Raw genomic sequence first — 22,370 nt, 5'->3', positions numbered from 1 at the left:
CACTATGGGGGCAGGGACACGTCCACCTTCACCAGGGCCCACCCTGGAGGCCCCTCCCGCCCTAACAACCACCTTCAAGGACCTGGCTCCCAACACAGCCTCACTGGGGCTCCGGCCCCCAACTCTGGGGACCCAGGTGTATCCCTAACACCTCTGTCTCACCGAGCGATGAGTGCAAAGGCTTGGGAGATGCTGTCCAGCACTGCAGGCCAGGGGAGTTGGGGGCCTCTTCTCCCCCGGACGCTGGGAACGGTAGTGGGTCACCCCAGCGCACGGTGCTGGCCGTGTCAGTTGCCTGAGTCCCTGTCACCACTCGAGTCTGTAAAACCTGCGTTCACGTGGACGTAGGTTCCCCTGGGCTCCCGACCACAGCACCGTCAGAGAAGCGGGAGCTTCCAAGACACTGAACGTGCACCAGGCAGCAGGCCGATGGGGCGCCAGGGCCGCCGGCAGTGGCAGGGTGGCCGCAGTGCCCGTGGCTGCGTGGCCAGTACTGCTGCTCTGACGACAGCCGTGAGCTTCCTTGAAGGTGGCAGCCATGCCCAAGGCGTGGTCTCCGGCTGCACCGTGGCATGGCCAGGGCCCCTTCCTCCTGCCCACCTCCCCAAGTGCCCCACCGCCTTCTAGTTAACCCCTTCTGGCTCAGAGACCAGTGTTTGCAACCAGCGACCCTGGCTTTAACAGCTGGGAGACAGGCAGAGGGACCGGAGCCAACCCCTGGCCACAGACGGCGTTCCTGGCCAGCGTGGGAGCCGGCCTCCTCCTCCACAGGCGGAAGCTGTCTCCACCTTTCAGAGCCCTGGGGCCACGTGGAGCCGGAGAGGGAGCTGTCTGTCCCCATGGCGCCTGCATTTCCCCGGGCCAGCGTGGCAGCAGGTGCAGCTGCCACACGTGGCTGGAGCCTGGGCGCGAGCCAGCGCTTCGGAATGCAGCCGGGCTCTGCCCCTCCCCGGGGGCCGAGCAAGTGCCAGGCGCCCAGGGCAGCGGATGTGGCCGTGGCTACAGCCCCCAACTGCCACCCGACTCCATGCCGGCTGTCCTGGGCCAGCCCCTTGAGGCCTGAGGCGTGCAGGGAGCATGAATGGGGCTCTGTGGCCAGCAACTGTTCTGCAGAAGGCGCTGGTGGCACAGGTGACGGCTGGGGGTGGGGGAGACGCAGAGCTGCCTCCGGGGCCTGGGGTCCTCATCGCCTTACCCAGCAAGACAATGCTGCCGCATCAGAAGCAGCCCTGTCGTATGCCCCCACCCCGGGCCCCAGTGTGCCTCTGTAGAGGGGCAGACCCCAGCCTGGCCAGGACGGGATGAAGACCCTCAGGGCTCTGCCTTGCTCTCCTCTCCCCATCCCCGCGGCCGTGGCCTTGAGGACGGCAGGTGGACGGGCGCTCTGCTGCTCGCCCGGCACTCCGACCCCTCTGTTGCTGCTCCCCGAAGCCCTGGGGGCTGGAGGCAGACGTGGAGGGCAGAGCTGGAGCCCCTGGGTGGGCCCGCCAGGCTCCCCAGAGCACCTGGTGTCCAGCAGAACCGAGTTGGCTTCGACAGCTCGGGCTGGACCGTGGGGGCTGTGCCTTGGAGGAGGGGAAATCCAGGAACTCTGAGCCCACAGGCCAGGCGGGGGCGGGGCTGCTGTGGAGGGGGCGGGGAGACCAGGCATGGTGACCCCGCGCTACCTGCACAGGTAGTCCTGGCCACCAGGTGCTCAGGGCACAATGGGAGAAAGGACGGGAGATGGGCACCGCTCAGAGCGGGAGAGGGCCTGGGGACTGGCCAGGGGGCCCGGCGGGGCCCCTGGGCCGGAGGGAGGGGCGGGGTCCAGGAAGCGAAGAGCAGGTGGGCTGGGAAACCGGCGCGCCGCTTGCAAGCCTCTTGTCCCCCTGTCCTGGCGCCTTTGGAGGGAAGCACGTCTCCCCGCCCCCCAACCCCACCCGTGGTTCTGCCTGTCTGCCTGTGCGCGGGGCCCAGAGGGTGGACAGCGAGCAGCGGGGCCGGCGAGCGCAGCGGGCGGGCAAGCTGCCGGCTCCCACGTCCCGCACCTGCCCGGAGCGAGCCCGGGGGAGCGCGCGTCCGCCGCCCTCGCCCCGCCCGCCCGGCGCCGCAGGTCCCCGCCCTCCCGGCCCGGAGCTATTTTGAAAGTGACCCTGGGCTGGGGCGCCGGGCGCGGAGCGGGCGCGGGCGGGCGGAACCATGACCGAAGATGACGCGAGCGGCGCTGGTGGAGGGCCAGGTCAAGCTGCGGGACGGCAAGAAGGTCCGGGCGCGGCGCGGGCGCGGGCGGGGGGGGCGTGCGCGGGCGGCCGCTCACGCGCCCCCTTGTCCCCGCAGTGGAAGACTAGGTGGCTGGTGTTGCGCAAGCCGTCGCCCGTGGCAGGTGAGCGCGGGGCCGGCGGGCGGCGGGGCGGGCGGCCGGGCGCGGCGCGCACCCCGCGGACCCGCGGCCTCGCGGACCCCGGGCCCCGCGGACCCTGGCCGCCGGGGCGCGCCGCCAGCTCGCCCGAAATAGCCGCGCGGTCGCGCCGCTGTAACCCGGCCCCGGGTAACCGGAGAGCGCCCGGCCGCGCGGCGCCCCGCACCCCTCCCCGCCGCGGGGGTCGGGGCTCCCCGTCCCCGAGGAGGCCGGGCCGCCTGGCCCTGGAGGTTGCACGTGCACCGGTCCTGGAGCCCCGCGACCGAGAGCAGGCGGCCCCCGCCCGCTGGGGAGGTGGGCTTGCGCGGAGGGGCGGGAGCCTGAGTGGGGCAGAGGCGCGGCCGGTACGTGGGAGAGCGGGGGCGTCTTCCTGGTTTGGGGCGAGCAGCGCTGTGGGAGGAGAGGCGGAGCCCCGCCCGGCCAGTGCGGGAGGAGCCCCCCAAGTGCGGCGCCTCGGCTCCTGGGCTCGGGGCGCGGCCGCGCGCCAACTCCGCAGCCGCAGCTGTTGCTGGAGCCGGCCCAGCCGCGGGGTCGGCGAGCGCCAGCGGGGCTGCTGTGCACGTGCGAGGCTGGCATCGTCCTCCGCCTCCAGAGAGGCCTGGGGCGGGGGGGCGGCTCTGGGCCCCTGCGCTGGCCGCGGGCGGGGCTGTCTCGGGCTCAGGCCCCGACTGCGGCAGGTGTCTTCTCTTGGACCCGAGGGGTCCAGAGCTGGCGGCCGGCGAGGGTCCTTGTACTCTGGTGGGGGGGGGGGGGCACTGCCGGACTGACTGGAGGGGCGGTATCCGGCTGGAGGGGTGGCGGGGACCTGGGCAAGGCCTCTGGAGAGAGCACCCAGGACAGGTGCTCCTCCCAGGGGAGCATCCCCAGGTGTGGCCTTCGCCCTGGGGGAGGAGAGGGAGGGCTCCGGGGGCCTGGGTGTGTGGGGGTCCCCAGGGCCCGAGAGCCTCTGAGTGGCCTCCGTGGCCTTGGCACCTCTCCTGCTTATAGTGTGGGCTGGAGGCCATGAGCCATGGGGTGGGGCGGGGGGGGCACACTGGAGGCGGAGCTGGGTTTGGAAGGGGGTTGGTGGTGACGCAGGGTGTGGCAGCAGGTGCCCCTGCCCCGGGCTGATGTCCATCCTGGCCCTGTCCCCACCATGTCACTGTGTGGGTCCCCCAAGCTCAGACACACCCACTGCTGGGCCGGTCACCTTAGCAGCCCTGTCCGAATCCTGGAGCTGGCCCGCTCCGCCCCCTTCCTCTGCACAGAGCTTGCCCCCATCCTGTCCGGCCCTCCCTGCCCCTGCAGGGCCCACGCAGGCCCCTCTGGGCTCTTTGCCCTGCCCCCCACTACCCCCCGCGGTGCCTGGGGCGGCCCCTCCCCCACCATTCCCGGCAGCATGGGACAGCCAGCTTCTTACCCGCTCCTGCCTGCCCCCCACCCGTGCTGTCCTGCCTGTGAGGGTCGTCTCTGGTGAGAGAGGGGGGTGGGAAGTGTCGGGGTGACACGGCTGTGACGTCGGGGGAGCCCGAGGAAGCAGAAGAGGTCCCTGGGGTCCCGTGGCCACAGTCCCCAGCGTGGCGGCCCCCAAGGGATGGAGCTCTTCTGTGGGTGGGATTGCTCGGTGCCCCTCCGTCCTGGTGGGGCGTGCATGCCTGGAGCCCTGGCAGGGGGCTCCCCCGGGACACACAGGCTGCTGCCTCAGCCCCTCCGCCTGCCCCCGGGGTGGGCCAGGTGCTCTGAGGTGGTTGCCGGGCCTCCCGGGCAGGACGTGCTGCACTGCTTCCCTCAGGGCCTGTCCCTGGGGTCCCAGCCAGCCAGGAGAGACCCTGGACCTGGTCCTGTAGGGCTCAGGCAGGGGACTGAGGGAGCTGCTGGGGCGCCCGGGCATCCTGGCCACGTCCAACTGCAGGGCCAGCACCTGCTGCCCGGCGTCTCCCTGGGCCCCCCGCTGTCCATCTCGGCGGAGGTCCTCGAACTCGGCATGGCCTGGCGCAGGCGGCCTGGGAGCAGGGCGGAGACCTCCCAGCTCACAAGCTGGCCTCTCTGCTCCCTGCAGGAGGGCTGAGCACGGAGGGGCCATGTTCCCGGGGGACAGGGCCTGGAGTCTGCCCCTCTGCCTCCTTCCCTGTGACCATGGGGGACATCTCAGCTGGGGCCAGGGCCACGGTGGGGTGGCGGCCGCAGAACTATCACTGGATGTGTCAGCAGAGGGACTCGGAGCACCTGGGGCCAAGCCTCGGTTCAAGGAGGCGCCCCGGGCGCTGACCCCTCGTCGCGGGCCCTCCTGCCCAGGGCCCTGCACCTGCCGTGGCTGCCATCAGCGGAAGCCTTGCTCTCGGGCAGGGCCCACCTGTGTGAGGCCGCACAGCCCTGCACAGGTGCCTGCCTAGCTCAGGGAGGAGGGCACTGCCTCAAGGTCAAGGTCGCCGTGACCTCCACGGGACAGATCCAACCCCACTCCTCTGGCCTCCTGCAGCTCCTGGGTGCCTGGGCCTCTCCCACCCCGCCCTCTCCCTCAGCCCCGCCCATAGCTCCCTCCTCCTCCTCCTCACTTCCTCTCCCTCCTCCTCCTCTCCCTCCTCTCCCTCCTCCTCCTCTCCCTCTCCCTCTTCCCCCTCCTCCCCCTCTCTTTCCCTCCTCCTCTCCCTCCCCTTCCCTTCTCTTCCTCCTCTTCTTCCTCCTCTCCCTCCCCCTCCTCTCCCTCAGCCCCGCCCAGAGCTCCCTTCTCCTCCTCTTCCTCACTTCCTCCTTCCTCTCCCTCCTCTCTCCCCTTCCCCTCCCCCCTCCCCCTCCCCCCTCCCCTCCCCTCTCCCCAGCCCCTCTCCCCCTCCCCCTCCGAGCTCACCCTCCCGGCAGCCCTCGCGCCGGCCGTCAAGGCCTCCGTGTGCTCATGAGTGCACGGTTATTTTTACATCTCCAGACGCCTGTCCAGTTGCCTGTCCGCTGCGCCACTCGGGGTCCCGTGTGTCCAGGAAGCACCCCTAGTTCTGGCCCCGGTGCGCCCCTCCTGCACAGCAGGTGCCTCGGGAGCGGGGGCAGGCTTGGGGGGGAGGGAGGCTGCCATGGTCCCTGCAGCCTGGGGCGTGGTCCCCTCAGGGCCCGCTACTGCCTCCTGGGCCCCCTGCAGAGCCCTGTGGAGCTCCCTGGCCATGGGACAGAGCTCTGTGCCCAGTCACCACCTGACCCTGGATCCCCGTCCCCTCGGGAGCCCTGTGTCGCCTCCCTGGCGGCCCTGCCCCTCGCCACACAGTGCCTGCTCTCTGCCCTCATCTGTGGCCGGCTCCCCTGCGGGGGTGAGCCCTGCAGCAGCCGCTTCTGTCCCCTGGGTCCCGCGGGGAGGCGGGGTCAGACCCAGGCTGAGCTCTGAGGGGCCACAGTGGGGAGACGGCAGGACTCACCTTGAGCCGGCTGGTGGCCATCATGGGGACATCGGCCCGCCGTGGCTGCCTGCCTCGCTGCTTCCAGCAGGGCGGAAGTCTCTGGCAGGCGGGGCTGGGCAGGGCCCTCCGACCCCATATCCTGCTGAGTGTCCAGTGATGGCCCCCGGCAGCACACCTGGCCCGACTGTCCATGGCCTGGCCTGTCATCACAGGCTGGACGTTGTGCCCACTTCTCAGATGACATGAACGGGCCGTGAGGCAGCTGTGGGACCACCACCCAGTCCAGCGATGGCTCCATCTCCTGGGAGCCGCCGGACACGTGGGGGCGGTGTGGGGTGTGGGGTGGCCAGGGTTGGCAGGGCCCCCTCAGCCACGGGGCGGGAGACACCTCGAGGGCCTGTGCTTTCAAGGCGCTCAGCCGGCCGCAGGCGGCCAGTGGCGGCCGCATCCCAGGAAGACAGGGGCCTGGCCCTGCCGGTCTCCGGACCCCGACCCAGCCCCCGAGTCTCCTGCCCCTCACTGCAGCAGCTGGCTGCTAATCGCCTCGCTTCCAGTGGCGTGGGCTGGGGGGGGGGGGCAGCAAGGGGAAGCAGTTGGAACAGCTGCTGGGCTCCCTGCTGGCCCTGCGGGGGCTGTTGTCCACGCCCACCTGGCCCCTCTCACCGCAGGCTCCTGCAGGGGCCCCTCCCCCACACAGCCCTCAGGCAGGTGGGAGCTCAGAGCTGCAGGTGCCCCTTGGGGTGTGGCCTCCTCACACGGTCCCTGCCTCTGTCCAGGGATGACCCTACTTGGGTCTCCGGGCTCCATGACACCCGCAGAGACCCTGCAGACGCACGCAGGCGCCCATGGGTTCTCAGGTCCCAGGAATCCAGAAAGTGTGTGGGGCACAAATGCGGGCTCCTGCCTGTGGCCCTGGAACCAGTGCCCCGGGGGAGGGGCGGAGGAGGGGTGAGGAGGGCTGGTGGAGGCCGGGAGCCAGCAGACCAAGGTCGCGGCCCCTGCTTCTGCTCCTAAGTCCGCGTTGTGTGGGCTCTGGCTGCTTTGTGGCCTCAGGAGCACAGGAGGTGGTGGGCTTCCCCGGACAGGACATCCGACTGTCCCCTGTGCCGACAGAGCGGCCAGGGTGCGGCCTGGGGACGTGGCCGTGTGGCTGGCGGCGGAGGCCTCCACGCCCTGCCCTGCACGTGGTCCCCAGGGCCTTGCTGCAGGGGGGCGGGTCTCATCCCCACCCTGGAAATGAGCAAGCAGGCCGGCAGGCACACCGCTGCTGGGGCTTCCCAGGGGGTCCCAGCCATGCCCGTGCTGGGTGTGCCGGCTGTGGCTGCATTTGCACCACGGTGGTTGCCATGGAGACAGTGAACTCCCTGGCCCCAGGGCCTGTGGTCCAGGTTTGGTGGACTGGGCTGGCAGGGGCTGCATACATGAGATGTGTGGCTCTGAGCTGATCTGGGCGTGGACCTGGCCAGTCACTTGGGAGTCCGGTGCTCAGGGCGGCTGCTGGGAGAGTGGCCGCCAGCTTTCCAGAGGTGTGGAGTGGACACGTCCTCCTGGCCTGGTCTTCCCCGCAGCCCCCTCTCTGCCCCTGTAGCTTCGGGCACAGTTCGGGGCTGTCTCCCAAACCCAAGCCCTCACCACGTGGGCTACCCTGGGGGCCTGGGGACCCAGAACACCTGTCCATCAGGCCTGGCTGCTGCCTGGGGGTGCCCCGTCTGGGTGCTGGCGCAGGTGTACTGCCCGTTCCGGGCGCTCTCCCAGCTGAGCGGTCGGCGGTTTGCCCAGGGCCATGCAGGTGGACGAGCCCTGCTGGGTCTGAGCTGGGCCCTGGGCTGGGCGGGCTGCAGTGGGCTTGCTCCATGCTTGGTGGTGTCCGAGGGACTGTGATGGCCATGGTGACGGACACTGTGGCCTCGGGGGAACGGAGCTGCCCTGGAGGGTACGGGGGCAAGGCTCAGCTGGGCAGGAAGGGGCTGGGGCCCAGCGTGCCGGACGCCGGCCTGGCGCGAGCGGGCAGGACCCCCTTGGCCTCCCGGGGGCACGGTCCCACCTTGCACGCGAGGCTGGGGCTGGGCCGGGGCTCCTGGGTGTCCTGACAGGCCCCCCGCCCTGCAGACTGCCTGCTGATGCTGGTCTACAAGGACAAGGCCGAGCGCGCGCAGGGCCTGCGGGAGCGCAGCGGCCTCACCCTGGAGGACATCTGCGGCCTGGAGCCCGGCCTGCCCTACGAGGGCCTGGCCCACACGCTGGCCATCGTCTGCCTGTCCCAGGCCGTCATGCTGGGCTTCGACAGCCGCGAGGCCATGTGCGCCTGGGACACCCGCATCCGCTACGCACTGGGCGAGGGTGAGTGAGCTAGGGGCCGGGTCCCGGCTGGGGCTCCCCCGCCCCGTGTTGTCCCGGGGCCTCCCCGTGTGTGTGGGGGCTGCAGGGTGGGGGGCCTCCCTGTGTGTGTGTGGGGGCTGCAGGGTGGGGGGCCTCCCCGTGTGTGTGTGGGGGGCTGAAGGGTGGGTAGACCTCCCCCATGTGTGTGTGTGGGGAGGGCTGCAGGATGGGGGAGCCTCCCCCGTGTGTGTGGGGGGGCTGCAGGGTGGGGGGCCTCCCCGTGTGTGTGTGGGGGCTGCAGGGTGGGGGGCCTCCCCCATGTATGTGGGGGGCTGCAGGGTGGGGGGGCCTCCCCGTGTGTGGGGGAGGGCTGCAGGGTTGGGGGGCCTCCCCATGTGTGTGTGGGGGCTGCAGGGTGGGGGGCCTCCCTGTGTGTTGGGGGGGGCTGCAGGGTGGGGGGCCTCCCCGTGTGTGTGTGGGGGGCTGCAGGGTGGGGGGCCTCCCTGTGTGTGTGTGGGGGCTGCAGGGTGGGGGGCCTCCCCGTGTGTGGGGGGGCTGCAGGGTGGGGGGCCTCCCCGTGTGTGTGTGGGGGCTGCAGGGTGGGGGGCCTCCCTGTGTGTGTGTGGGCTGCAGGGAAGGGGGCTGCAGGGTGGGAGGGCCTCCCCGTGTGGGGGGGCTACAGGGTGGGGGGCCTCCCCGTGTGTGTGGGGGCTGCAGGGTGGGGGGCCTCCCTGTGTGTGTGGGGGGGCTGCAGGGTGGGGGGCCTCCCCGTGTGTGGGGGGGCTGAAGGGTGGGTAGACCTCCCCCATGTGTGTGTGGGGGGAGGGCTGCAGGATGGGGGAGCCTCCCCCGTGTGTGTGGGGGCTGCAGGGTGGGGGGCCTCCCCCATGTGTGTGTGGGGGCTGCAGGGTGGGGGGCCTCCCTGTGTGTGGGGGGGGCTGCAGGGTGGGGGGCCTCCCTGTGTGTGTGTGGGGGCTGCAGGGTGGGGGGCCTCCCCCGTGTATGTGGGGAGGCTGCAGGGTGGGGGGGCCTCCCTGTGTGTGTGTGGGGGCTGCAGGGTGGGGGGGCCTCCCTGTGTGTGTGTGGGGGCTGCAGGGTGGGGGGCCTCCCCGTGTGTGGGGGGGCTGCAGGGTGGGGGGCCTCCCCGTGTGTGTGGGGGGGGCTTCAGGGTGGGGGGCCTCCCGTGTGTTGGGGGGGGCTGCAGGGTGGGGGGCCTCCCTGTGTGTGGGGGGGGGCTGCAGAGTGGGGGGCCTCCTGTGTGTTGGGGAGGGCTGCAGGGTGGGGGGCCTCCCCGTGTGTTGGGGAGGCTGCAGGGTGGGGGGGCCTCCCCCATGTGTGTGTGGGGGCTGCAGGGTGGGGGGCCTCCCCGTGTGTGGGGGGGCTGCAGAGTGGGGGGCCTCCCGTGTGTTGGGGGCTGCAGGGTGGGGGGCCTCCCCGTGTGTGGGGAGGCTGCAGGGTGGGGGGCCTCCCCCATGTGTGTGTGGGGGCTGCAGGGTGGGGGGGCCTCCCCGTGTGTGTGGGGGGGCTGCAGGGTTGGAGGGCCTCCCCCGTGTATGTGGGGGGCTGCAGGGTGGGGGGCCTCCTGTGTGTTGGGGAGGGCTGCAGGGTGGGGGGCCTCCCCCATGTGTGGGGGGGGCTGCAGGGCCGGGGGGCCTCCCCGTGTGTGGGGGGGCTGCAGGGTGGGGGCCTCCCCGAGCCTGGGTGGACCTCCCCGAGCCTGGGGCCTCCCCGAGCCTGGGGGTATCCGTCTGCAGAAGGGGCCCTCCCTTGCCGCCGCTTGGAGCAGGTGCCGGGGGACAGGTCCTGCCTGGGCCGCAGAGCTTCCTCTGTGGGAGCCGGGTCCGCTCTGTCGGACAGGGCCCGGTGGTCAGCCGCCCGGCCGCCGGTCCCCACAGGACGGAGCAGGGAGTCCGTGCAGCCTCCAGCGGGCTGTGGTCCTCTGCCTCGCGCTCCGGCGACCCCGGCGGCGGCCGCCTCCTCCGGTGATGCCTCTGCCCCTGCCGGCCTCAGTGCACAGGTTCCACGTGACGGTGGCTCCGGGCACGAAGCTGGAGAGCGGCCCCGCCACCCTGCACCTCTGCAACGACGGGCTCGCGCTGGCCAGGGACGTCCCTCCGGCCGTCACGGGGCAGTGGAAGCTGTCGGACCTGCGGCGCTACGGGGCCGTGCCCAGCGGATTCATCTTCGAAGGCGGGACCAGGTGTGGGTACTGTAAGTACGGCGGCTGGAGCGCCCTGGCGCCCCTGCGCAGGCGCGGCCCCCGGCCCGGGGTGGGGGCGTGTCCGCTGCCCGCCGGTCTGGGCGGGGCGAGGAGGTGCCCTGACGACCCCGCCCACGGATCCCGGGGCGGGCGTGGGCACGTGGGCGGGGCTCCAAGGCCCTTGGCAAAGTCCGCCGGGGGTCCGCGGGCCTTGGGGGTCGTGGCGCTGGGCGGAGCTGGTGCTGGGACCCGGCCCGCAGCAGTCGGGAGGGAGTGAGGTGGGGGCTCCAGCCGCTGCCTTCCCCATAGCGGGAGGGGAGGGGAGACCCGAGAAGGTGCGGTCCCCGTGGGGTTCGAGGCCCAGGCAGGGGCGAGCCCAAGGTAGGGCCGGGGGCTGGCGGGTGACTGCGGGTCTCACGAGGCGGGGCGGGGGGGGGGATGTTGACAAAGGCACTGGGAGCTGAGGGTCAGGTCCTCCTCCTGTGTGGTGAGCACAGCCCGGGCTGGACCTGCCAGAGGAGGCCGCCCACGGGAGGCTCCTGGAGCTGCCGGGAGCCCCTGGAGAGAGACCCTGTCCTCCCTGGAACTCCTGTGGGGGCAGCAGAGGGCCCTGGGGCGCTGGCCAGCTGTGTGGGGGCCGGGCCATTCCTTGGAGCCCTGTTAAACGTGTCCCAGACACGGACATTGGGGCGGGCCGGCTCCTGTTCCGGCTCTGGGAGTTGTGTGGGTCCCCGCCGCCCATTCCGCTTGGCTGCCGGCCTGAAGCTTGGTGGGTGCCCTCAGTGGGCACGCGGCGGGGGCCTGCAGCGCCGGCCCTCGGCTGGCTGTTTATGGTCAGACCAGGTAGGTCCTGGGGGAGGAGCAGTGGGGGCTCCCCAGGCTGCCTTGTCCTGCTCCGTCCTCTGGGAGTCTCCTGTCCCATGGGACCCTGTCCCTGGTTGTGGGCCCGCCTGGACAGGCCACAGGACCTTCTGGGAGTCTCCTGTCCCATGGGACCCTGTCCCTGGTTGTGGGCCCGCCTGGACAGGCCACAGGACCTTCTGGGAGTCTCCTGTCCCATGGGACCCTGTCCCTGGTTGTGGGCCCGCCTGGACAGGCCACAGGACCTTCTGGGAGTCTCCTGTCCCATGGGGCCCTGTCCCTGGTTGTGGGCCCGCCTGGACAGGCCACAGGACCTTCTGGGAGTCTCCTGTCCCATGGGACCCTGTCCCTGGTTGTGGGCCCGCCTGGACAGGCCACAGGACCTTCTGGGAGTCTCCTGTCCCATGGGGCCCTGTCCCTGGTTGTGGGCCCGCCTGGACAGGCCACAGGACCTTCTGGGAGTCTCCTGTCCCATGGGACCCTGTCCCTGGTTGTGGGCCCGCCTGGACAGGCCACAGGACCTTCTGGGAGTCTCCTGTCCCATGGGGCCCTGTCCCTGGTTGTGGGCCCGCCTGGACAGGCCACAGGACCTTCTGGGAGTCTCCTGTCCCATGGGGCCCTGTCCCTGGTTGTGGGCCCGCCTGGACAGGCCACAGGACCTCCTCTTGAGGTTCAGAACTCAGTCGCACCTGCAGGGACGCCGAGCACCCACTCCACGGCAGAGGCTTCGTGCCCAGCTCTGGGCGCCCGGGCCTGGGGCGCTCTGAGGTGGGGTCACGGGTCTGTGCTGGCCATGTCTGTTTGGCTGTCAGGGATCTGCAGTGGGGTCGTCGGAGGGCCCTGGGGTCTTGGCCGAGTGAAGGTAGCATCGCCATTTCCCTCGGGGACTTGTCCTTGGTGTCTCGCAGCCGGCTCTTAGGAGCAGGGAGAGGGTGCTGCCCTGGCCAGGTGGGGTGGGCGCGGTCAGTGGGGGGATGGGGTGACCAGGGCTGTTGTGCTGGGAACTCGGGTCCCGGCCAGGGTGCAGGGGCTCGGCTGGGGCTCGGTGCCTCAGGCTGGATGCTTTCCCTCCGTGGAGCCCATGTGGGCACTGTGGCCTGCTCGGAACCCGGCAGGGGAGGGCTGGGGACCGGGGCCTGTGGCGGCTCCCGGGCGGCCCATTCTCTGTTTCTGTGGTCACAGCCTGTGTGTGGTCCCCCGAGCCCCGGCTGGGAAGGCCCTGGGCGCGGTGAGGGCGGCCTGGGGACGGTTCAGGCAGCCTCAGCGCTGTGTGGGAGCCGCGTGGGGAGAGATGGGGGCGGTGTTCTGCAGAGGTGGCCTTGTGTCAGGGAAGCCAAGGCGCTGAGGGTGGGGGTTTGAGCGGGGTGTCTGCAGGGGGCACCCACAGGGAGTCCCGTCTGCTGCTGTCCCTGTGGGGGAGTCTGGTGAGCCAGGCCCCATCCACAGAGGAGCAGGGCCCCGGTGCTGGCGAATCAGCAGGGGCGGCTCCAGCAGCTGGCGCCCTGGGCCCCGCGCCCTGGGAGCCCAGCGCTTCCCTAGGCTGGGCCTGGGGGTGCCTCAGAGCGCGCACTGAGGGTGCAGACCCCAGCCTGAGGCAGTCGGGGTGCACTCCGGAGAAGGGGCCTCAGTGAGGCTTTTCCGGGTGAGCGGGAGCTGGCCCGGTCACCAAGGGGTCTGGGGGAGATACAGGGGCTTCTCGCCAGGAGGTGGCCCCAGAGGGCAGCAGGAGGCTCCTGGGCCCCGGAGGGCCTGGTCTCAGACTTGGAGAGCAAGTCCCAGGCTGGCCCAGCTCCGGGGCCGGGGTGGACCCGGCCTGCTGTGGAGGGCATCTGCGTGGGCAGGGACCAGGGCCAGGCGGCGGCCAGGGGGCAGCGAGAGGCAAATGGGGGTGTGTCAGGCCAACCCCAGAGAAGGGAAGGACCCCGGGGTGAGCTCCCTGAGACTGTGGCCGGGGGTCAGGGGTCGTGAAAGGCCAGCAGCATTTTTGGCGGCCAAGGGCGTGCAGGTGCAGGTGTGTCCTGTGGGCCGGGGTGCGCTGGGAGCTTTGGGTGTTGCTGAGAGCCTGTGGGGTGCTGGGAGGGGCTGGGAATGAGCCAGGAAGGGCGGCAGGGGGGACAGCCCTGCTGTATCCCGGGGCCCGGCCAGACACCACCTCCCCACGCAGAGAGGGGTCCCCCAGGCCCTGAGGTCACAGCTTTGCAGGCATGGACGGCGTCGGGCCATGTCTTCGGGGAGTGTGGCGTGGAATGCCGGGCCGGCTCCATGCCTTCGGTAATGTGGTTTTTTATAGTCGGGGGACTGACTGTGCTGTGGCCATTGCCAGCTGTCTGTAAGCCGAGGATCAGAGGCCCAGCCCTGTGAGTGCTGGGGCCGGACGGGTGGGGCACGGAGTGGGACTTGGGGCAGTGGCGGGAGCTTCCGGCTGGCGGCCAGCAGACGGGAGACGCCTGCAGGGCCTTCTCCTCTCCTGCCCTCGGGCCGCGGTCCTGGGCGGGAGTTCTCCGCCAGCACCCGCCCCCTGCCCCCCAGCTCGGGGCGGGGGCACGCCCTCAGGCCTCTCTGAGCCACGGGCATCCCTGGGGTGGCCATCAGCCTCCGCCCCACTCCTGCCTCTGCTCTTGGGCTGCACAAGTGGCCCCTTGCCCTGAGCGTGGTGTCCAGGGGGGCCCGCTTCCTGGCTGTGTGGGCGTGGACAGGCAGCTCGGGGGCGTCCCCTGGGGTGAAGCTGAGGCAGTGTGGGCTGCCAGGGGCACACCAGGACCGCAGTGCTGGGCACAGCCGGAGGCCCCGCCACCCTGCACCTGCGGCAGCGCCCAGCCGTCCCTGGAGCGCCTGCCTTTCTTTGGGCAACGGGCAGAGGCCGGAGCGGGAGGGGTGTGCGCTGGATGCCACGTGCCCGGCCAGCCCGGCCTCCCCATTCACTCGGCCAGCAGGGATTTCATTCACCCTGGGCGCGGTGCAGCCCAGTGGGAGGCCGCCGGCCAGGCGCCTGGGCCCACGTGGCCTGTGGGCGTGGCTCCCTGCTGACTCACTGCTCTGGGCTCCTGGGCATGCAGGCCCCGAGCACCTGCCCCCTGTCCCTCTGCCCAAGTGACCCAGGCCGTGTCCATGAGGTCTTCCCCTCTGCTGAGTGAGCTCGGTGGGAGGAGCCGGTGCCCGGGACACGTGTGTGGTCAGGGCTTCTCCGTGCGAGCTCGGGGGCCAGGGGGCTGGACGAGTGTGGTGGCCCTGTCACCAGTGGGGTGGGGCCACCTGTGCCACACATCTCACAGGCCTGCCCATGTGCCCCGGCTCTGGGCTACCCGCTCACCCTGAGCGGATATGTGGGGTGGGGACCGCCGTTCCCCGGGGCCGGTGGAATCTGAGGCTGCGGGGGTGGGGGGCGGGGACAGATCTGGCAGCTGCTGCCCCACGTCGGGGTGGACCGGCGGGCAGTGCTCTGTCCCCGCGGCGTGGCCCCAGCCGGGTGCCCAGCTGCCTGTCCCTGCCGGTCACCCAGGCATCGTGGGAGGGTGGTGCCGACCTTGGCGCCTGGGGGCTGCGTTGTCCCAGGTAAGGGAGGCGGGGCTGCCCCTGGGGGCCAGGCGTGGGCAGGCCTGGTGGGACTGTGGGGTGCGGTGGGGTTCACTGGGGTGCAGGAGCTCCAGCCCAGCAGAGTCGGGTGGCGGGGACCTGGACGGGAGTGTGGAGGGAGCACCTGCGACCCCACTCTGAGACCCCGGCCCGCTCCGCAGGGGTCTCCCCAGCCGTGCCGGGCCAGGCTGACCCGTCTCCTGCATCCTCCCTCTGCAGGGGCCGGGGTCTTCTTCCTGTCCTCGGCTGAGGGGGAGCAGATCAGCTTCCTGTTCGACTGCATTGTCCGCGGCATCTCGCCCACCAAGGGCCCCTTTGGGCTGCGGCCGGTTCTCCCAGGTGGGCTCAGGGGCGGGGCCCCGCGGGTTGGGGGCTGCTGCCCCGCCTTCCTCAGCCCAGTTAGGGGTCACTCCCCCCCGCTGCTGAGGGCACCCCAGGGCCCCTGGTGGGATGGCTGCCTGGGAGGAAGGGGCAGCTCGTGGTCGAAGTCCTTCCACCACTGCCCTGGCTGGGCTGGACGGTGCCACAGCGCCCCCTGCTGGCTCCTTTCTCAACGGCAGCCATGGTGGGCATCAGGGCGTGGATGTGGCCCGGGGTTTCTCCCTCCAGTCCTCGCCCTGCAGTGGGAGTGGGAGATGCGGGAGGGCACCTGGCCTCTGCTGCCCCTGCAGGTGGTCCCAGGTGAGGAGGGCGTGTGCCGGGCTCAGCAGCGAGCAGAGGATGCTGGGGGTGGGGAGGGGCTCAGCCCACCTGGAGCTGCCGGCTGTCCCCTTGCAGTGGGGGGTGGGCTGACCAGGAGTCACAGGTGTGGGAGGGCCTTGTCACCCTGAGCTGGTGGTAGTGGCTTCAGCCCCTGCAGGGCGGACTGTATGTGTGTGTGTGGGGGGGGGGCCTGGGGGCCGCTGTCGTATGGGCAGGGTGTCACACTGAAACCCCATGCCCAGTGTGGGAGCCTGGAGGTCCTCCACTAGGCACAGCCTCCCACTCGGCTCGGAAACCTCTCTGCTGACCCACGTGGACACTGAGGCCAGAGGGGGCGGGGTCGCTGCTCCCTGGACACAGCTGAGGGCGGGGCTGGGGGGCATTTCACTCGGGGGGTGGGGCCCTGGAGGCGTGGGCGTGGGGGAGCCGCCCCCCTTGACGGGACCGGCGGGGACCCGGCAGGTGCAGGCGCCTGGGGCAGGTTGGTGACTTTGGGGGTGCTGAGGCAGGGCTGTGTGGCCTAGGGTTCTGATGAGCAGAGACATGGGGGCCGCCCACAGCACAGGGGCCCAGGCTGGGGGGGGCTACCGCCCCCTCACTGTGCTTTTCTGTGCTGCAGACCCCAGCGCCAGGGGGCCCTCCCCGGCCGGGGAGCGTGTGGCCCAGGAGGCCCTGGAGGCCCTGGAGCTGGAGAAGAGACTCAGCCTCCTCTCGCACGCGGGCCGGCCGGGAAGCGGAGGTAGGGCCCGGTCCGCCCTGGGGTCCCGGCACCCCCTGCCCTGGAGCCAGCCGCTCCCTCCCTCACGTGGCATTCCACACACAGTGGCCGTGACCGCTGGATTGTACTGCCCCCGCCTCCGTGGGTCAGCTCAGGTGGCCTGTGCCCCGGTGGCGGGTGGACGGGCCGCCTCTCCTAAGCTCTGAGATGGCCCCGAGTCTCCTCCAGGAGCCCAGAGAGATGGCTGGCGAGGGCGGCAGGGGCTGGCGCGTGGGGGACTCCCCAGTGGGAGGGCAGGCCACGTCAGAGGGGCGGGGCCCTGGAGGGGAGGCGGAGCCAGGGCGGGGCCCAGCTGTCCCAGCTCAGCCCCTGCTCCTGCCTGTCCCAGGGGACGACCGGAGCCTGTCCAGCTCGTCCTCAGAGGCCAGCCACTCGGACGTCAGCGCCAGCAGCCGGCTCACCCCGTGGCCCGAGCAGTCCTCGTCCTCAGCCAGCACGTCGCAGGAGGGCCCGGGACTGGCGGGCGCCCAGGCCCCCGGGGACACCGTGCTGGGCGCCTCGAGGCCGCCCCCCAAGCCGCTGCGGCCGCGGCAGCTGCAGGAGGTCGGCCGCCAGAGCTCCTCGGACAGCGGCATCGCCACGGGCAGCCGCTCCTCCTGCTGCGGCAGCGTCTCGTCCTGCACGGGCAGCAGCCCGGATGTGTGGCGGGCGGGCGAGGAGCTCGGCTCGCTGCTCAGCCTGCCGCCGGCTGCCGGGGTGCCCGAGCCCAGCCTGTGCACCTGCCCGCCCGGGGCCGCCGAGTACCAGGTGCCTGCGGCACTGCGGCCACACTACGACCGGCCCCGCAGCCTGCGCCCGGCCCCCAGGGACCAGAGCCCCGCCGTGAAGGGCGGGCCCCACGACGGCACGGCCGGGGACGCAGGCGGCCAGACGTCCACCGGCTGTCCTGGCTGGCCGGGCGTGAGACGGCGGGGACAGGCGACCGAGGCCATGGGCGGTGAGGCCGAGCTGCCCGGCCCGGCCCCCAGCGAGCCCTGGGAGGCGGGCGGCCCCCCGACCGGGCCACTTCCAGCCTTCTTTGCTGCGTGTCCCATCTGTGGAGGTCTCAAGGTAAAGTCCCCTCCCTGAGAGCCACGGACGGGCCCTGTGGCTGCGAGGGGGCGGGTGCTGGCCCCTTTGGATGGCGCCGACCCCTCGCAGAAGCCGCTGACCGGCGGGGAGGGGCTGGGGAGGGTGGGGCCTCGGGGGCTGCCGAGGGCGGGGGACCTCCGAGGGCTGGCCCTGTCCCTCTCTTGCTCTGTGAGTGACCGCTGCTTACCTCTGCCGGTCACTGCCGCAGAGCAGCCCCCCTCCTGCCCCCAGCAGCAGGTGCTCCCTGGGCCCGCCGGGGCCAGGCCTCCTGGGCAGCTCGCGTGGCCACCCGCCACGTCCCCTCAGCACTCGCGGGTGGGCCCCATGGCTCCGCCCCCGAGCCCCTGGGGGGGGCGGGGCAGTTGCACTGCATCCTCCCCTGTGGCCCAGGGGCCCCACCTCCAAGCTGGTGGGGCGGGCGCGGGGCGCTCATGGCAGCCGGCCCCATCCTGGCCGCCCTGTCCTTGTCCCCGTCTCTGTTTGTAACATTCTCAGACTGGAAATAAAGTGCTCTTTTCGTACCGCCTTGTCCTCCTCCCTGTGGCCTGCCCCACCCCCTCCCCCGGGACCCCTAGGGAGGCCACCGGGGCACCAAGGACAGGCTGCCCCAGATGTCCCCAGAGCCTGGGGAATGCGTGACACGAGCGCCTGTGTGCCCATGCGTGTGCTGCGCGTGTCACGTGTGTGCCCATGTGTGTGTCCCCACAAGTGCTGTGTGTGCATGTGCTGTGCTTCTGTGCACGTGCTGCGTGTGCCTGTGTGCACACCTGTGTGTAGCGTGTTCCTGGTGAGGTCCAGTGAGGTCCCAGATGCTCCCTACACTGGCCAGGGGCTGGTGAGGGCAGAGGGAGCCCCGCCCGGCCCACTGCGGCTCCCTCCAGCCACCTTGGTCACCCGTGCCACGGACCTGCTGGGTTCCTGGCTGGGCTCCTGCAAGCCGCCCTGAGGGCTGCACCACTTCCGTGCCCCGCCAGCAGGTGGCGCCAGCGCGTCTCTGCTTCGCTGAGGACCTCCCCCCGAGGAGGCCCTGCCTCCTGGGGCTGCCCTGAGGGCCTGCGAGATAACACGTGAGGGGTAACACGCAAGACAGCATGTAAGAGCATGAGAACATGTGAGGACATATATGATAGCATGTCAGAGCACACGAGGGGCTAACATGCGAGGCATAGGACAGCATGTGATCACGTGACAGGTAACATGAGGTAGCATTGATAACGTGTGAACATGTGATGTAACACGTGATAATGTGAAACCACCTGATAACCTGTGTGACAGGTCATGTGAGCATGTCCAAGAGAACATATATAACATGTGACAGCATGTAAGAGCATGTGAGAACGTGTAGAACTGAGATAACGTGTGAGACGTAGCATGTGGGCTAGCACGTCAGCACGTACGAGAGGCAACATGACAGCATGTGAGATAACATGAGAATATAACATGATGGATAACATGTGAGGTAGCACTGAGATACTCTGAGAACATGTGACAGAACGTGTGATAACGTGTGACAGGAGCGTGCCAGAGAACATGAGATGACCTGCAGAGTTAACATGTGCTGTGACAGATCCGTGAGCGCTGAGATAACATGAGAAAGCGTGTGTAACGTGCGTGACAGAGGACATACGTGAGAGCGAGCACGTGAAGTGCCTCAGCCCCGGGCTGGCGGGCGGGGTGCAGCCGGAGAGGCCGGGCTGCAGGGGCCCTCCTGGGAGGGGGCTCTGTGTGCACTCGGGCCTCGGTACCCAGAGCCCCAGCGGGCGTCTCCCTGTGGGGCCCCTCACCCTGTCCTCGGGCGGTCAGGCCCCGGGTCCCGGCTTCCTGGTAGCTCAGCGCCCACCATAAACCCCGACTTCGCTCCAGGCAGGGCGCAGGGTGCAGCTTTGATGCCCTGAGCGAGGCCTCCTGCCCTCTGCCCACGCCAACGTGTGGGGGCCACCCTGCCCGGCTGCTGCCCGAGGGGAGGCGCCCCGGAGGCGCACGGTGGGGGGATACCTTCTGGTCCTGGGGCACGCCCCCAGCTGAGGCCACCAGCTCCCTCCACTCCGCCTGGGCCAGTGCTGGTGGCCAGGACGCCCCAGAGGTGCCGGCGGAGGCACGCGGTGTGTGGCGCAGCGGTTCAGGTGTCAGGAATCAGACAGCCAGGCTTCGAGGCCTGACCCTGGGGAGCTGGGGAGCAGCCGGCGATGGCTCAGTGCGTGGGCCCCTGCCACTCTGTGGGAGCCAAGATGGAGCTCCTGGCTCCTGGGCTGCCCCTGGCTGCTGTGGGCACTTGGGGAAGTGAACGAGTGGACGGAAGATCTCTCTCCCTCTCTCCACCTTTCAACTACAGTCCAAGCAGATTTAAAAGAAGTGCGGGGGACACGGGGCTCCCTGGTGATCAGCCCAGGCCTCCTCCTGGCCGAGGCTGGCGGCTGTCCCCTCCTTGCTCCTCCAAGCAGCCACTGCCCACCTCAGAGGAAGAGGTCACAGTGTGGTTTGGGGGGCCGTGCTCATCCCGGGGAACCCCTGCAGGCTGTGCACCGACATAACCAAGCTCAGAAATGGGGCGGGCACTCGGCCCGGGTCCGCCCCCTCCTGTCCCGCTGGCGGTCACCCTGGGGGCTCCGGGGCAGGCTGAGGGGAGCCGGTGGACACACTGACCACGCCTCTCCCTGTTTAGGGCGCAGAAGCCGCAGCCCCTGGCCTTGTGGCGGTGGATCCAGGTAGGAACCTGGCTCTGGAGCCCAGCTCCCAGCAGCTTGGGGTGGGCGGGGGAAGGGGGCACGGGAGGGGCTCCGCCTGTGCTGTGCTCTCCATACCCTAGGAGCATCCCCCTGGGTCCAGGCTGAACCCCCCCAGACTTGCCCCAGGCCCCTGCCCCCACACTCAGCCACCCCTGCCCCCAGGCAGCCTACCATGATTCCCTTGGCTGGTCACCAGGTAGTTGGGAGAGGCCTGGCGAGGGCCTGGTCTGGGGTGCAGCAGCGGATTCGCAAGTCCTGGGAGGGTGTGGGCTCTGGCCAGGCGGGGGCAGAGCGCTGGGGGCCCTGCGGCGCGGTAGGCTAGGTGGCCCGGCTCTCCGGGGAGGGCGTGGGCTCTGGCCAGGCGGGGGCAGAGCGCTGGGGGCCCTGTGGCGCGGTAGGCTAGGTGGCCCGGCTCTCCGGGGAGGGCGTGGGCTCTGGCCAGGCGGGGGCAGAGCGCTGGGGGCCCTGTGGCGCGGTAGGCTAGGTGGCCCGGCTCTCCGGGGAGGGCGTGGGCTCTGGCCAGGCGGGGGCAGAGCGCTGGGGGGCCCTGCGGTGCGGTAGGCGAGATGGCCCAGCTCTCCCTATGCCTACCCGTCTGGTCACTCTGGCAGATCCCGGGTGCTACAAACATGGCAGGTTCTGGGAACCTGGGAGAGAGCTGCGTTGGGGACAGAGGCAGGACTGGCCGCAGGTGGCCCCTGGAGGTCGGCTCTGCAGTGGTCGCAGCCAGGTCAGGCCCCCTGTGTCCAGCAGAGGGCTCCTCCTGACACGCAGGCCTCTGCTTCCTGTGCCAGACCCTGGAGGTCAACCTCGCTCAGTGGACGTGACCTGAGGCCCGGCCACTGCTCCCTGTCGGGCCCGGAGGAAGAACAGGCCTGGTGTGTCCAGGCAGCAGGAGCCCCTCCCCCGCCCTGGCCAGGCCTGCTGGGTTTGCATGGGAAGACGTGGGAGAAGGGCCACAGGGGCAGGTGGCAGCAGGTGCAGGCAGCACCCCTGGGCTCCTGGAGGAGGCAGGGGGCGGGCGGGGCCTCAGGGGTCAGCCAGCCCTGGCGCCCTGCCTGGGGACTCACAGCCCCTCTCCCCACAGGCTCCCCGGGGCCCGAGCGGGGTGGCAGTTTGACGCCCACCTACGCAAACCTCCCGGCAAGCCCCTCCTGCAGGAAGCAGCTGTACTACCTGGGGCTGGAGCTGCAGGAGGCTGTGACCGGGGTCCGAGGTAGGTCTCTGGGGGGCAGTGTCCAGGGAGGCCCCTTCCCACGTGGGCCCGGGGTGCAGCCGGGAGCCTGGCGTGGGCAGTGCCGGCCACCACCCACCACAGCCCCTTCCCTCCACGGCTCGCAGGGGCAGGCGCCTCCCGCTACGCCCAGATCGACATCACGGCCACAGAGACGGCGCAGCGGGTGGGCGCCCAGCACGCGCAGGCCCGGCAGGAGCGGCTGTGGGAGCTGGAGGAGCGCAGGAAGGGGGCCCCGCGCTGACCCACACGGACGCGTCCCCACAAGGATAGCCACACGGGGCGGGGGGCTCCCCTCCCCCTCCCCACGCGGGTGTCCTGGAACAGGGCGGGGCCGTGGAAGGCCCAGGAGCAGGGGCGCAGGAGGCACTGGGGTTGGGTCAACGTGCAGCAGGCTCCCTCCCTGGCCACTCTGCTCCCACCCGTGCCCCAGCCCGAGTCGCCGCGTCACGTGCTCCGTGCGTGGGACCCTCGGCCGTGCACATGGTTCAGGTCAGGACCACTGGCCTCCCGACCCCCCACCAACCTGGGCTGGAGACCATGCCTCCACACGAGCTGCGTGTGAGACAAGCCACCTCCACGCCACAGCACCTGGCACCCTGCTCAGGACGCAGAGCCCACAGCCTGGCTCCCATCCCATGACTGGCCAGACCTGGGGCTTCCCAGCTACAGAGTGGACAGGACTCCACTCCCCATGGCCGGGCTCTGTGCCCGCGCTGGGTGGCGACGGAGCCACCTCCCGGGGAAACGCCCACCTGGAGATGGTGACAGGAGGCCAGGGCAGGAGCTGTGCTGGGGGAGCCAGGGCTCACGGTGAGGTCAGCAGGCCCCAGCCAAGGACGTCCACGGCCGGCTCACAGGGCACGTGGCCCCAGGCTGTGGGGAAGTGTCCCAGGGGCGGGGCCGCCACCTGGCTGGACTGCTGGATGTGACGGCGGTGCAGGGTGGTTGGGGCTCAGCGGCCAGTGTGGATACTCGCGCTTGCCCTTGCCCTGCACGGGGCAGGGTCCCAGGGGGCTTCTGGCTCCAGGCGCCACCAGTGGCTTCCGCCTTACAGTTCCCTTCTCCCTCCTCTCCTGGCGGTGCCCCCGGTCAGGTCAGGAACCCCGGCCCGGTCCCTCGGTGCCCAGGTCACAGGATGGG

At 71.0% G+C, this 22,370-nt stretch overlaps 1 protein-coding gene across 1 annotated transcript; it reads left to right on the top strand.

Annotated features, from left to right (window-relative positions):
- Positions 1-2,153: 2,153 nt before the first annotated feature.
- Positions 2,154-21,471, top strand: DOK7 (docking protein 7). The gene is made up of 11 exons (XM_062213198.1): positions 2,154-2,245; positions 2,320-2,365; positions 7,873-8,103; positions 10,093-10,293; positions 14,936-15,055; positions 16,038-16,157; positions 16,525-17,246; positions 19,930-19,951; positions 20,827-20,844; positions 21,066-21,209; positions 21,335-21,471. The coding sequence occupies exons 1-11, from the start codon at positions 2,192-2,194 to the stop codon at positions 21,469-21,471; spliced, it is 1,815 nt and encodes a 604-aa protein (XP_062069182.1). The 5' UTR covers positions 2,154-2,191.
- Positions 21,472-22,370: the final 899 nt, after the last annotated feature.

This window comes from Lepus europaeus, chromosome 16, assembly GCF_033115175.1.
Source record: "Lepus europaeus isolate LE1 chromosome 16, mLepTim1.pri, whole genome shotgun sequence".
Classification (NCBI taxonomy): domain Eukaryota; kingdom Metazoa; phylum Chordata; class Mammalia; order Lagomorpha; family Leporidae; genus Lepus; species Lepus europaeus.
Note: the sequence above shows the minus strand (reverse complement) of the source record. Positions and strands in the feature narration are given on the sequence as shown.